Source organism: Corvus kubaryi, unplaced genomic scaffold (assembly GCF_017639235.1).
Source record: "Corvus kubaryi isolate FWS band 111438036 unplaced genomic scaffold, C.kubaryi_AGA036_p1.0 71, whole genome shotgun sequence".
Lineage (NCBI taxonomy): Eukaryota > Metazoa > Chordata > Aves > Passeriformes > Corvidae > Corvus > Corvus kubaryi.
In genome coordinates this window covers 19,604,222-19,618,607 of record NW_024582059.1, presented here as the reverse complement: position 1 = coordinate 19,618,607, position 14,386 = coordinate 19,604,222, and the positions used below count along the sequence as shown (strand labels likewise).

At 39.5% G+C, this 14,386-nt stretch overlaps 1 protein-coding gene across 1 annotated transcript in view; it reads left to right on the top strand.

Moving 5' to 3' along the window:
- CDS1 (CDP-diacylglycerol synthase 1) overlaps nt 1-13,573 on the top strand; it is a 29,576-nt gene extending 16,003 nt beyond the window's left edge. The window contains exons 6-13 of the mRNA XM_042049812.1: nt 850-908; nt 3,220-3,302; nt 4,765-4,852; nt 5,900-5,968; nt 6,910-7,062; nt 7,662-7,781; nt 9,592-9,695; nt 10,844-13,573. Coding sequence (XP_041905746.1) covers nt 850-908; nt 3,220-3,302; nt 4,765-4,852; nt 5,900-5,968; nt 6,910-7,062; nt 7,662-7,781; nt 9,592-9,695; nt 10,844-10,973 — 806 coding nt within the window. The 3' untranslated portion in view covers nt 10,974-13,573. The remainder of the gene's footprint in view (nt 1-849; nt 909-3,219; nt 3,303-4,764; nt 4,853-5,899; nt 5,969-6,909; nt 7,063-7,661; nt 7,782-9,591; nt 9,696-10,843) is intronic.
- Nucleotides 13,574-14,386: the final 813 nt, after the last annotated feature.

Below are 14,386 nucleotides of genomic sequence, written 5' to 3'. Positions count from 1 at the left end.
CTTAAGGGACAGGGGTCTGCTATGCTACAAATACTTGTAAAGTGTACTGAGAAACCTGATCTTTGTGATGAACTGTCAGTTTGTCTATTGTCGGGGTTTTTTTCTTAAACCAAAGAAAAATTCTGCTCAGTGCTTAGATCACAAACTTGAAACCAGCTTTGCAGAACTTGACCTTTTTCAGCGGCTTTGGCTTGAGGAAACTAACTTAAATAATGCCTTGTGACCTGGTGAGGGGAGAGATGAGACAAGCCAGGCATGAGCAAAAGGAGGAGGCAGAGCATAGCAGAGCCCCTTGACATTGGGATTATGGGGTCACTTAGGGGCTATCACGAGAATTCAGGGTCTTTTGAGGGCCTCTGACCTCCACTGGCTCAGGAAGTTGTCCTGGGAGAGAAGGCGCTGTATTAATCCCCCCGAAAGTTCTTTTTGGTCAGCTGAATTCTCCAACACCTGTGCTTCCCACTTGCATTGCATGCAGCCATATGCCTGCCTGGGGGAAAGGGGCAAGCTGGTCTTTTCCTTTCATTTATTTCTGTTAGTAATTCAAGACCAGTTTGTTCACCTGGCTTTTGAGTGGTTTTTAATAGTCATGATCTCCTTTACTAAAAATAGATGTCCACAATGGGACCCTGTATGTGAGATGGATGTTCTTTACTGATGTTAGCTAAACCTGTGTTAACTAAATCATAATCTTGTATGAGAATAATTCTATATGTACACTTAACTGCATATAATTCAATGCTTCTGGCAGCAAAGGGATTAAAATTGCTTCAATGGAAGAGAATTACTGGTATATCACAGTGTCATTGAATATAAGATGGTACAAACTGCACTTGCTTTGTTTTACAGGATTCTGCATGTTTGTTTTGAGTTTAGTGAAGAAACATTATCGTCTGCAGTTTTACATGGTGTGTATTACCCACTTTGCTGTGGCCATTCACATTATGAATGTCACTAGAAACAGTCATGTCCATATGTTCATAAAATAGTTCAGAAGAGGGGTGTGAAAAATGTGCTTAAATTGAGAGTAACATGAAATCAAGTGGTGTTGGACTGTATCTGTTCACCTTGCAGATTATTATTATTATTATTCTATCCCAGGATGTGGCCTTTCAGTCAGTACAAGGTGTCCTTGGTGAGGCCTTGCACACGTCCAACATGATATGTTTCCCTTAGTGATAGGCTGATATGAAAGAGCTTGCTAGAGGAGGGGGATGCATCTCCCTGCCAGGTCTGAAGCTGAACAGTTCAGCATTGTGTGGAAAGTGGTTGTTGTGACTCAAGTGTTGTTTTCTAGAGGCCCCACTGAAGTACCTACCATGAAGGGAACTTGATCTTAACCCCTGTGTGGAATATTTATTCTGTGACACTTCACAGCTGTTCTGGTCTTCTGCTCTGCAGTGTCTCAATAGATCATTGATGTGTTAAAAGAAGCAGCATTCTCATCTCTCATATTTGTCCCCCTAATAATCAGCATAGTCGCTAAGCAACAGCGCAAACCTTTTTCTTATGTGTATCTTATACATTGAAAACTAATTTTGTAACATTACAGGTTCAAACCAAAGCAAACAAAACACCCAAAACAGACCCAAAACACCCCACTGACAGTGCCCCACCTCCCACTCCTATATAGGAATGATCAGAAATCACAGTGAAACAGCAATGCAGTACAGCTCCTGTCTTGAGAGAACCTGAGCAATCAGGGCATTGCACAACTTTAAAGATTTCCTAAAGCTCTGGGAATGCAGTTAACCCCTCTGTTTCTCCACTACTTTAGGTAACACTTTACCATTGAGGATCCCCAGTTCTAGACTAGGACTTAACTGAGCCTTGTATAAGCATGTAAAAAAAATCTTTTACTCAAAATAATGCACCCTGTTTGTAGGAGAACTTGCCTGACAGTGAGATGCAGCTTTTCTAGAGGGATAGTCTTTTATCTTCTAATCTGTAAAAACACCTCCTCATCTTCAGATTGGCACAATGTAAATGTATTAACTTGCCATGTTCTTTTTACCTTTTTCCTATTCTGGAAAGAAGGTGAAAATGTGTAGTGGCAGTCATGTGACTTGGTGTCTGCCCAGAAAACATTAAAATGTGACTACCCAGGAATTGCAACAAAACAGAGGGAAGCCATATATCTACTGTGTGGCAACACAGTGTTTAGGAAGAAAAGGACAGTCTATCCCATCCCTGGAAGTGTCCAAAGCCAGGCTGGATAGGGCCCTGATCAATCTGGTATAGTGGAAGGTGTCCCTGCCTGTGGTGAGGGACCTTTCCAACCAAACTGTTCTGTGATTCTAATAGAGTAGGCATTTGGTTTTAGGGGGTGTTCCAATGTCAGTATACAAATACTAAAAATTTTGCTGCAGAGCTGCTTTAATTAACCAGCAATTAATATTTTCAGAAATAGTAATTTCTTGTACCCCTCCCCCCCTCAGCCTTCTCAAGTTGTCTGAGTCTGGCTGCAATAGGAAAACACATGTGGTAAGAGAATTAAGAAGTAGGACATTTTGGGTGTTAAATGGCCCAGAAATTTAGAGTGCCTAAATTTGTTGTATCATGAGAAAACTACCAGTTCTTGATTTAAAGGTGTTTGGAAAATAAAATCTACTGCAGAATCTTTACTGGTAACCTGTTTGGAAACCACTTTATTGTACACTGGCTCTACAGATTAAACATCAAGTACATACAGTAGTACTGAACTAAATGGTTGTTTAAATGACCATGCCCTTAAAAACAAACACTTTAATTTTGCTAATCCTCAGAATTTTCATGTTTCATAAGAGTATTCTGTTATGAGAGAGATCCACATCTGTGTAACATGACTCTTTCATGAGTAGTTCATTGCCATTTTATTGTTACAGTTCTAACATGTCTGTTGTATGTATATACAGAATATCACATTGCTTAAACTTCTTTGCTGCTTTCATGCTGGAGGTGTATGTCTTACTAAATCAGGTGTTAAACTGTTAAAAAATTCTGGGTGGAGGTAAGTGATGGAGAAACCTGCTGAAGTTTCGGAACTTGCTTCAGAAAGCCAGCTCACCTGTGATATACTGCATGCACACATCTCTTGCATTATCACTAGAACTGATCTTCCCAGGGAGCTCCTCAGCAGCTCTTCAGCAGCTCATGTAGCAGCAGCTCCTGTAGCCAGGATTTATGGAGGTGTACGGGTCGGTGTTTTCACTAACTGTTGTGTTGTTGCATTGTTAACAGTTCGCATGGACTCATGTCACTTTGCTGATCACTGTAACTCAATCTCATCTTGTCATCCAAAATCTCTTTGAAGGCATGATCTGGTAAGGGGACAGTAACAAACTGATTTGTACCTCTATTGCATTGAAAGGTTGGTTCTTTTGCAAAAATCTAGTTAGGGAATAATCGTGACAACAGTTAAAGCAGTACAAATTAAAGGAGTGTTAATGTCTAGTTGGAAGGGGAATTGGAGGAATTGGGAGTGATGAGGTAAAGCATATAGGAGAGGAAGCAGAAACCTCTATCTAGATTGACAGACACAAGTTTGACAGTTTTGAACAACCACTTCATTTACTTGCAAGGAATAGAATTGATTGCGTGCTAGGTCAAATAGTTTCCACAGCATTTTGCTGAATGGATGAATATCCAGCGATTCTTTTGCAATTACTTGGGAGCTTTGGGTTGCTCAGAGCTATAGAAGTTGGACCATTTAATTTGAAATCCCCAATCTGGCCACATTCCCTGCACCCTTCCCTGTTCAAATAAATTCAGAGTGCTTAAAATATTTTAAGAGTTTTAATCTTGATTATTGTTGGGCAATCTTTGTGCCCCATTTCCAGTGATACATTAAATTTTGGCAGTGCAGTTAAACTTGATTACTTAAAGCCTCTCCTCAGAGAGTGGGTGTGTTTTCCTACCCCTCACTTCTTCAGGGACAGGGTAAATTTCAAGTCAGGAAAGAAGGAAGAAGCACATGGAAGATGGTTTGTGTTCTTCCAAGGACATAGTGCTGTATGTTCTCCTCTTCCTGATATATGTACATCTGGGGAGATGATTGCAGACAAGGCATGCTTAGAAAGAAAGCCCAAAGCCTTTGACAAAGTTTCTGTATACAAATTCTTTTTGTAGTGATTATATTCATGTGTCAAAAACTGAACCTAGTTGCTTTGCTAGCCTATTACTTCTTATTGCTACTCTTGCTAGACAATTTGGCAGATGATCAAAAAATCTGACTTTTAGCTTATTAATACATCTGTACTTTGAAAAGGAGAGAAAAAAAAAAAAAGAGAGCTTAACAGGCTTGAATAACAACTTCAGATGGGGTCTGCATGCAAAGAACACTTAAAAAGCTGCTCCGAACTGACAAGAGGGGGAAAAAAATAAAAGGAAAACTCCTTTTTTAGATTTAGCTGTCATTTAAACTTTTCAAGTAATTTGCTTGTTTTGATACTACCAAAAACATTAACATGTTTATATCTGTTGATTTCTTCTTACCTGTGGTACCAGTCTTTAAGCCTTATAGGAAAAAGCCAGCCTGTTCATATTTTAAGCTCATGCACCAAAATAACACTTTAACTTGAACTAACATGGATCTGTAATGATCTTGTTTGGCTGAAGACTAAAACCAGCGTAGCTAAATGTGGTGCTCATGGGGGAATGAGGTGAACACATTATGAAACATAATTCCTTCCAAATACTGCAGAAAAATTTCTGCTCTTTCAATTTTTGTCCTGTGTTTAGGTTCAGGCAGTTTTTCTCTGTGAAACTTTTAATGTCTTTCTCTAGGTTTCTGGTTCCAATTTCAAGTGTTATCTGCAATGACATTGCCGCTTATATTTTTGGATTCTTCTTTGGCAGAACTCCATTAATTAAGGTAGGTGCTTAGGCACTTCCTCACTAACAAGCTTTTACAATTTATAGCAATTTTGTTACTTGTTCAAAAACATGTTAATGGAAAAAAATACCCTGTACTGCATGATTCACATCTTTGCTAAAAAAGCTTAAGCTGACTATCCTGTTCCTGAAAACTTGTGTATGGGAAACTGGGATTAATGTGAATGTGATACTGGCATTACAGGATAATACAGTTTGAGCCTATTGCATCATCATTTATAACTGCATTCTTTTGGGATTTCAGGTGCAGGTTTAGCTGCAGGCTTACTGCACAGAAACTTTAATTTGAAATAAGCCACTGGGTCATATATACCTGCTCCTCATTCAGTCTTGTTGACTGAGAAGGTCTCAAGCTTTTATCTTCCTATTCTGGTAGAATATGCAAGACCCCACACAAAGCTGTGAATTATTTCATGATGTTGCCATGTTAACTTTTGGAGATTTAGTTGGTTCTGATATTAACCTGCCCTTAAATTGAAAATGTGATAGAATTTGGTGAAGAAAACAGCTTGGCACACTGGTCTCTCTAGCTATCTAGTTATGTATTGGTTATCCAGCCTGTCTGCAGGTAGCTGGTGTCTCCTGAGGAGCATCCCCAGCAGTGGTTGTGTCACACCCAGGTTTCTGGCACTATCTAAATGAGCACTTGCTTGCAGAGCTCTGCAACAGAGCTGAGGTGTGCTCATGCAGATTTCCCAGTCTTCTGCTTGAAAGGAGTTCAGCTGCTTAATCTGGGTCAGATCCGGCCAGCAGCAGGCTCCAATCAGCAGAAGCAGATGGGATGGGAGCTCTCCTTTCCCTCAAACTGCCCAGTGGCACCGACAAAAATGTGGCTTTTTGCTACCTTGCCTGGGACAGGTCCTTCTATTTATCATGTTCAGTAGCTGCAGCTGCTGACATTCAGTATTTCACACAAACCTTTAAAAAACCAAGTAGGAGCTTAATTTGCACAAACAAGATCAAGAAATAGAGTAAAAGAGGTGCAGTGATGTAACTAATGGACTAACACTATCTCTTTTGTGCCCAGCTGTCTCCAAAGAAGACCTGGGAAGGGTTCATTGGAGGCTTCTTTTCCACTGTTGTATTTGGATTTATTGTAAGTAACCACAGTACACTCATAGAACCATAGAATGGTTGTGTTTGGAAGGGACCTTAAAGATCACCTCATTACAGTCCCCCTGCCATGGACAGGAACACCTCCCACTACCCCAGGTTGCTCAGAGCCCATCTAACCTGGTCTTGAACACTTCCTGGGATGGGAATTTCCTTGTATAGATTCAGTCTTCGTATTTTTACTTGAAATAAAATTGCTGATAACTTTGGTTATCTCAAACTGCTGAAAGCCTAAGAGTTAGGGTGGTTTTTGGCTAGGGAATTCTGCCAATTTGTAACTAGCTGGAAAGGATAGGCAAGGTTTTAGCCTCTCCTGAATAAATAATATTGCCCATTTTTTGCCATTGCTGTTACAGTATCTGGAATAGTTTTATCTGTTAGTTGCATCCCTATTTTGAAACTGAAGTTTATCAATAGCATTATTTATGCTTTGTGAAGTAGTACTTTCATGTTACATGGTTTGTAATGACATTTCTCCTGGAAAGCAATTTATTCTAATGATATGCACAGGTGATAATACCAGCATAAGTAGCTGTTGTGACAAGTAATTTGTCACCAAGGTCAGCAGAACTCATAAGAGCCAAACTTAGTAGAAGAGATATTCAAGTTTTAATGGACAAGTGAACTGCAAAAAATTATGAGTGGATGACATTTTTGGGTTTTATAGGGCAGAAACGTCCAGTAGATACAATTCTGAGAGATAGGAAAAGGAAAACAATTTAGGAGATCATCACTAAGCTCATTGAACATCTGCCTTGTTGAGGCATCCTCTAGTTTAAACAGGTCAATTTTTCTCCATTCTGTGTCTCTTACTAGAAAGATTTTTATTACCCTGAGTTTGTGGTGATAAAGCCATTCATTAAGCCATGATTTTTGAGTGAAACAACAAATGTCTAATTCAGGAGTTCTTGTTTTGCTTTTCAGTTTTCCTATTTTTTGGCTCAACATCAGTACTTTGTCTGCCCTGTGGAATACAACAGTGAAACCAACAGATTTGTGACAGAATGTGAACCTTCTGAGCTCTTTCAAATGAAGAAGTACTCTGTGCCACCATTGCTTCAGGCTGTGTTGGGATGGGTAAGGAAAAAACCCAGGCTTTGGTTAAAATTGAAATCATGCTTTCCAGCTTAAATGGGTTTCCAAACCATTTTAGAAGGGTATCTGAATGCTGGTAAGGCTGGAAGAGTAAGAACTGGATCAATGCCATGAGCCTCTCCATAACTCGTATGGGGGATATGGTCACCGAAGCAGGATGGAAATGCATGGTTGGAGTCACCCGAGGGAACATGCCTGTGTTCTCGTGGCCTGTATTCTCTTTGTGCTGGAAATGGATGCCACTTAGGCATTTTGCAGACCTATTTTTGAAGAAAAACCTTTGAAATATTTTTGTGGGAAGTGGACAAAGGCTTGTTATGGCCCGAATTAGTGGCAAGCTGAAGTAAGCCTGTAGAATTTCATTCTCTTTTCAGCTAGCATGTAACTGCTGTTAGGATTGGAGTTTTACTGTCTTCATCACATAGCATCCTGTATGTTAGTGCCACTACTTCCACACCGAGTGAAAAAGAACTACCAGCAGCAGTTCCATGAAATGTAATCTCTGACCCTTTAAAATATGTAAGCTTAAAATGCCTACCATTAAACATTTTTAAACACAGTGTTAATTATTTTTCTTGTAGGAAACAGTGAATATGTACCCATTTCAGATGCACAGCTTTGCACTGTCAACATTTGCCTCATTAATTGGGCCATTTGGAGGATTCTTTGCCAGTGGATTTAAAAGAGCTTTCAAAATCAAGGTGTGTAATGAGTCCTGTAAGGTGGTTTCGTTTTGGTTTTCTCTTTGGATTAGATAAATTGGTGGGGCAGGGTTTAGGGTTTTTCTAAATCATTCATTGTAGTAGCTGGAGTTTCTACTAAGTTGTGATGATGTTTGAGCTGGTATTTAGCATCAGAAGCAGGACTTTGTTTTATCAGATGTGTGTGTGTGTGTGTGTGTGTTATTCTTCAAACTTGCACAGTCAGCATGTGACGTCAGTGCTGGAAATCTAAGAATAATGTGTAGTTTGGTCAATAATTACTCTTCCAAGTCATGTTGCAGAAGTGGTTTAGACAAGCAAAATGTGAGATATTATAGTTGACATGAAAGGCAATCTGTAGAAGCGCTGACAGTGGTTTACCCTTCAGATTGTGGCTGACTGGTTTTTACCAGTGGTATTTGTGTCACCAGCAGAGCCAGGTGTGTCAGGCTCACCAATGCATGAGATGTTTGGCTTTGCCAGTACAGTGCTGCCTTGTAACAGCAGTGTGTATTGGCAAATTATGTGATCTGCTACCCTCTGTTTATTGCAAGGTGAGCACTGTCGCTCGTGTCAGTGTTGTCCCTGGCTGGTATTAAATGGCAGCAGGAATGTGGCAAGAGGGCAGCCCCAAATTTTCTCCCAACCTTCTTTATGTCTTGGTAGGACTGCTGTAATTCTTATCCTGTTGCTTGTTGTTGTTCATGTTGTTATTATGTTGTTATTCCGTATGTCCACCAAGCTGCATGTGCTTTGCACAGAATGTGTAAACCTCTCTGTTTGTGCTGAATTCCTGTACATGTGCTTGTACTGACCCCTCTTTCTCATGCTGGTCCCAGCAGCTTGCCCAGCAGCTTGCTGGCCACAGCACTCTTGTACCTGTATGGCCAGGTAGCAAGAGACTGTGTGAAGAAGGAATGTGGGATGAAAAAAATGCTGCTGAAAAGCAGCACTTATTCTTAGATCAGAATATTAAAAAGTAGATTCTTTTTAAAACTTCTGAGCCCCAAAGTGATGACCAAAGGACTGTCGGGAAGTCAAGGATATTGTGGAGGTGCTGCTGAAGGCAGTGTGTTGGTTAGGTTAAACACTCCATGCCTGCCCAGCACTGGGCAGGACTAGTTTAACTTGCTGGCAGTCACCCCACGTGACTGACTAAGGTCAGGGTTTTCACTCACAGAGGACACAAGTGAGTGTGGCTGACAGAAAGGATGTCTGAAGGTATTTTGATTGATAAAGCTGTTCTATAGACAAGATAGGTAACACAAAGGTAGTGTATGGAGCTTTGTTTGCATCAGAAATACATATTTTTAAAGTAGGGATCATTTTCACAATGTGTTTTTTGATTCTGTTAGATATATTTATATAATATGCACATATTATGGTTTTTAACTGTGGTAGAGGATAAAGCAAAAAAGATATTAAAGATGAGAATTAGATTCTGCAGAGGCAAAGAAGGACAGCCAGTATCTTAAGAGGTTTGCTTCAAAATGAAGTGCGTATAGGCACACCAGTGTTCTCAGTACTGGCAGACCTGCACCTGACCTACTGCTGTCCTCTTGTGCAATACTGTGGACAAGTTGCCTCTTCTCTTCTTTTTCTTCTGACCCGTTGACTCAGCTTTGCAGTTAAGAACTCCTTTAGCAAAGGAGCCTCTTGCTACCTTTTGGCTCACTGCAGTGAAACTGTGGCTTACTTGCAGCCTTGATGTGCTGCTGCCAAGTGATACATCCTTGGCATGTTCTGTGGGAACCACTGACCATCTTTTTTTTTTTTCTTCTTTCCCCTCCCTGTCCTTCACACCCAAAAGGATTTTGCAGACACGATCCCTGGGCATGGTGGGATAATGGATCGCTTTGATTGTCAGTACTTGATGGCCACTTTTGTTCATGTCTATATCACCAGTTTCATAAGGTATGGGCTTTTTACAATATTAACTACTGAAGCATGTATAGGAGCTGTGCCATAATGAATGCATGGGAGTTATGTTAGCATAGCAGAGATTGCAGGTTGTTAAATAGGATTTATGCAATCATTTCAAATACAGGACTATTAAGAAAACAATGTCCCTGAATAGGATTTTTGTCAGGTTCAAGCTACGCCTTAATGTTTCTGTGACTGCTGCTGAAGGTAGCCTGTGTACCCGAAATACCAGGAAGTTTTGTGTAGCAGCCTATTAGAAGTTTTACTAGAATTTACTGATTACGGAAGGGTGTAGGATGGGGTTTTGGGCAGAAGGGTTGTGCAGCATCTGCTTTCCCTGTGTGGTTCCTGAAGAGCCAGTAGGTTGTGAGACTGCAGTTCTTCCCGTGAGTTTCAGTATTTCTCAGTTGCTTGGCTTGGGATTTTCTGTTTAAGATGAAAATGCTGTGGTTAAAGAAAGGAGCCAACTTCCTAAAAATACTGCTCATCTTCCCTGAACCACACCAGCTTTCAAGAGAAATCATAGGAATCACAATTCTCTTACAACAGACAGTTTCTGAGGCAGGGGTGGGTCAAGGAGCCAAGCCAAGACATGCCCTTAGTTTTGTAAATGCTTATGGCTAAATAATTATTGGATACCTAATCAGCAACAGATTCTTTGCCTAATATTTGGTTCATCTAAGAACTAAGCCTGTAAGTAAGTGGCCAGCTAAAAATGAGGCTGATATTTAGAAAAGCTTGGTTGAATTTGCAGTTTTCTTTACTGAGTTGGCCAATTTCCCATTTAGTTCAGTAGTACGTAATTTATCTGGCAGGCAACAGATACTAAATGAAGATCTGCTAATAAAAAACATCGATTACAGTGATAAAGGATGAATCAGGGAATCTTATTTGTCATAAACCTTCTTAATATCCCCATTTGACAGCAAATAGAAATGCTTTTTATTTCCTGTTTATATTGAGCTAAGAGTATGCTTTGCTAGTAATGCTGGCCTGTGCATCCAGAGGAGATAGACTGGGAGAAATCCATAACTTGTTGTCCTCAAAAAAGGGAATGCATTGTTTGGGCAGCAAGAAGAAATCTAAAAGACTCCTTAGAGCTGTTGTCACAAAAAAAAATTAATTTTTTTCATTGACAGGGGTCCAAATCCCAGCAAATTATTGAAACAGCTGTTGATACTTCAGCCTGAACAACAATTAAGTGTGTATAAAACTCTGAAATCTCACCTTGTTGAAAAGGGGATCCTGCAGCCATCTCTAAGAGGGTAGTTTGTCAAAACAGAGGACTAGAAGAAGACTCCATTTACAAGAAGCCTGTGGAAAAACATTGCAAAAGTGTGCATAAATAATGGCTAAAGGAAGAGTAGTTTGTGGTCTGGATGTTTCCTGAAATGAATGTGAATGCTATGACTTCCTACTAGGACACTAAAGACCTCTTACTCCTAAAATAATTCAAATGCTTACAAAGTAATGGTACACATGCTGTGTATTTTAGTTCCTGAGGTGGATGGCAGCAGTCTTTCTTCAGCACCCAGCCTGACAGTCTTTGTATTTAAGAAAAAATAATGAAATTCACTGTACGTTTTTAATGAGTTATTTAAAACTGTGTGTCTTAGCAAATACCTTTTTGGTCTCCAATGGTTACTGAAGTGTAAACACATCAGGCAGGCAGTAACTTCTATATAGGCTGGTGCTGAAATTACTATTGGCCAGAAAACACTGGCCTGGTCAAAGAAGTACTTCAAGCCTGCTGTATCAGACTACCCATATTTACTTAATTGTTCTGAAGAGTAAACCTAGCTCTGTTTTTAATTTAACAGCTTTCTTATGAAACCATTTCATGCTTTCAAGAGAAAAGTACATTTATGGAAATACAGCTGGGCATTGAAATACAGTTGGGCAGTTCGGGCTGTGGAGCTGCCCCTTTTTTTTTTTTTTTGTTAACATTACAGATTGTAAACAAGTGTGTACCTCCAGCAGTAGAGATTACCTGAGAAAACAGAATTCTTCAGCCCAATAAACAGATCAGGGCAAATCTGAAGCTTAAGTTCTTGGTTTCCATGGCCAGGTCAGTGTCTGAAGACAGTAATTCAAGCCTTATTCCTTGTGCCTCTTAACTGCTGTGTAGAATTGGCGTATTTCCTTCTTTTTAAAAGCACTTTGAGGTCCCAAGTAAAAAGTGAGGTTTAAGTGGTGTGTATCAGTGTGTTACTCAGTGAAGGCAGAAATGTCTATCTCATAAATGTGCACAGTGCAAGACAGGATGCATGGTTCTTTTGCTGTGTGTTATTATTTATAAAGAAGATCCTCAAGCAAGCCTGGGTGACCACAGAGGGATTCGAATGGAGAATTTTTATAGAAAGCAGCTATTCTGTAGACTTAGTGGGGTATATGAGGAGAATTGATGCTCTATGATTCTCAATCCTAGTTGTTTTACAACTTTTTTCATCATGTGACATGTCTTGATGCAAATAAAAATATGAACTTTTTTTGAAATGACAAAAATTACTCCTGTACAAACAGAAAGCACAAATGCCAATTTTATTTTTGTGAACTGTAATTTGATAAATTTCATTTTTCCAACTAACTGTAAATAAGTTTCTCCACGTACCAATGCCACATCTATGTGTGTGTATATAAATTATTAAAAGATGTGTATATATATTAAAGATTAAAATTTAAATGGTTGGTGCTACTTGAGGATACAATCATGGAGAAAATAACTTGGGTGGGTGATAAGATGTATCTGTAAAATTCAAACTGCTTTTTGTTGAACATCATGTAGCCAAGACCACCGTGCACTCTGTTTTGCACTGGGGCTTTTACAGCTTGTGTATGGAAAGGCACCCCTTTGTACATTCAACAAAATCCAGGTCTAAAGTAATTCCTGTTGATGTCAGGTATTGACAGAATTAAATTATATGTGACCTGGAGATTGCAGTACTGTATTGAAGGAACACTCCAAGAGGTGAAAAACGTCACCTGCTGCTTGTCCATCAGTGGCTCTGCGACTTGGCTGGGTTGGAGGGGGCTGAAGTTCAGCCTTTACTCCAGATAGGGCATAACCTGAAGTTAAAAGGTAGCACAGCTACCTTTGGAAAGGTGATTTAAAAAGAAGGAAGGAGAAAATGAAAGGGAAGCCAAAATAGAATGTCTGCAAAACTAGCTTTTAGATGAGGCTTTGGTTATGTATGGGACTCTGGTAGATGTTATGCTAAAACGCAGCCATACTGGAGCTAGTATATTGTTATCCTGGGTATTAAAAAAAAAAATCTAAATATTTAAAAATTATACAGAGAATGTATATGTAAAAGGGTAATTGTTACTTCAGAAACTTGAAATTTTTAGTGTAATTTTATAGCATGTACAATAAGGAAGTTAAAATATATTTTAGTATTTAATACAACAGAGCATTTGAAATTAATTGCTATCTATGTGCACAATAGAAAATTCAACACTGCAGTTCTCATTTTCAATGTTAAAATGAAGATGGGAACTCACTCATCAATTTTCTCGATAGAGTAATAGCTTCCTTCTGGTTTAGGCTTGGTGTAAATATGGCTGAGCAGGATCTGTCACTATGAAGTGGCATCTATGCTTGGTTACTATAAAGAGAATTTACCCCACTGGCTACTTCTGTTAGTTCGAGCATTGCAACATGATCAACAGGAAAGTTTAACTTTTTACACCATGATTCTTTTCACTTGCACTTTTGTCCCAAGTGGCTATAATTACCTGCTGAGCAAAAAAGAGAAATGTATATTCTGTAAATATTGTAAATGGTATGAGCATATAATGTCTGTTTTAGTTTGACTGTTTCAATCTTTCATTGAAGCAGGTGTTGTAAAAAAAATAAAATTGGGACAGAAGTCCTCCTGTCTTTTATTTCCTATAGCATGTACACTGGGTGGAGTTTTCTTAACAAGAATTTATATTCCTTTGTATTCCTTACATTTGTGTTCTTAATAGAGAAGTCTGCTACTAATTTCCAGCCTTTTGCCCCTCAAGGCTTCAGACCATCCTTGTCTGTTGCTGAAACTTGTACAATGTGCCTCATGTCTGAAGATATGCAAGCTTGTCATCTTTTCCTAAAGGTGCTCACTTCGACAATACTGACACAGGCCATTTGTGGTGATGATGGGGTGGCAGCTGGCAGCTACCTCTCCCTGCTTTCCTGTTTCTTCCCTTTTAAGTCTTGGATCTGAAGCCCTTCACCTCCTGCAGCCTCAAACAAGCCAGGTAGGAAATGCATCTTATTTCTAAATTACACAGACTGTAACATCTGTTGAATACTCACCATCAGCCAGTTGTGGGCGTGCTGTGCACCTCCTTGCATTTTAGAAAACTTGTGGAGAAGCACAGAGCTTTCCTGTCGTCTGCCTCTACTTCCTAATGGTCTTCTGAGGAAAGGAAGGTGAAAGTTAGCAGTGAGTTTTCTCCTGCTAAACAGATAATGTTTGGGACTGTTACTTTCACAGTCCTTTTGCCCAGCTGGTACTATTTACCTGCATGTAGCTAAGTTGCAATTGCCCTTTCTCTTGCAAGTAGTTTCCCAATTATAAAATGGATATCCAGTTCCTTGTTTAGCAATTTCAAATTGCATTAACTTAGGCATGAGTCCTATATCTGACAGGATGCCAGAAACAGGTGGGAATGTGTCGCCCATAAACACACACCACATT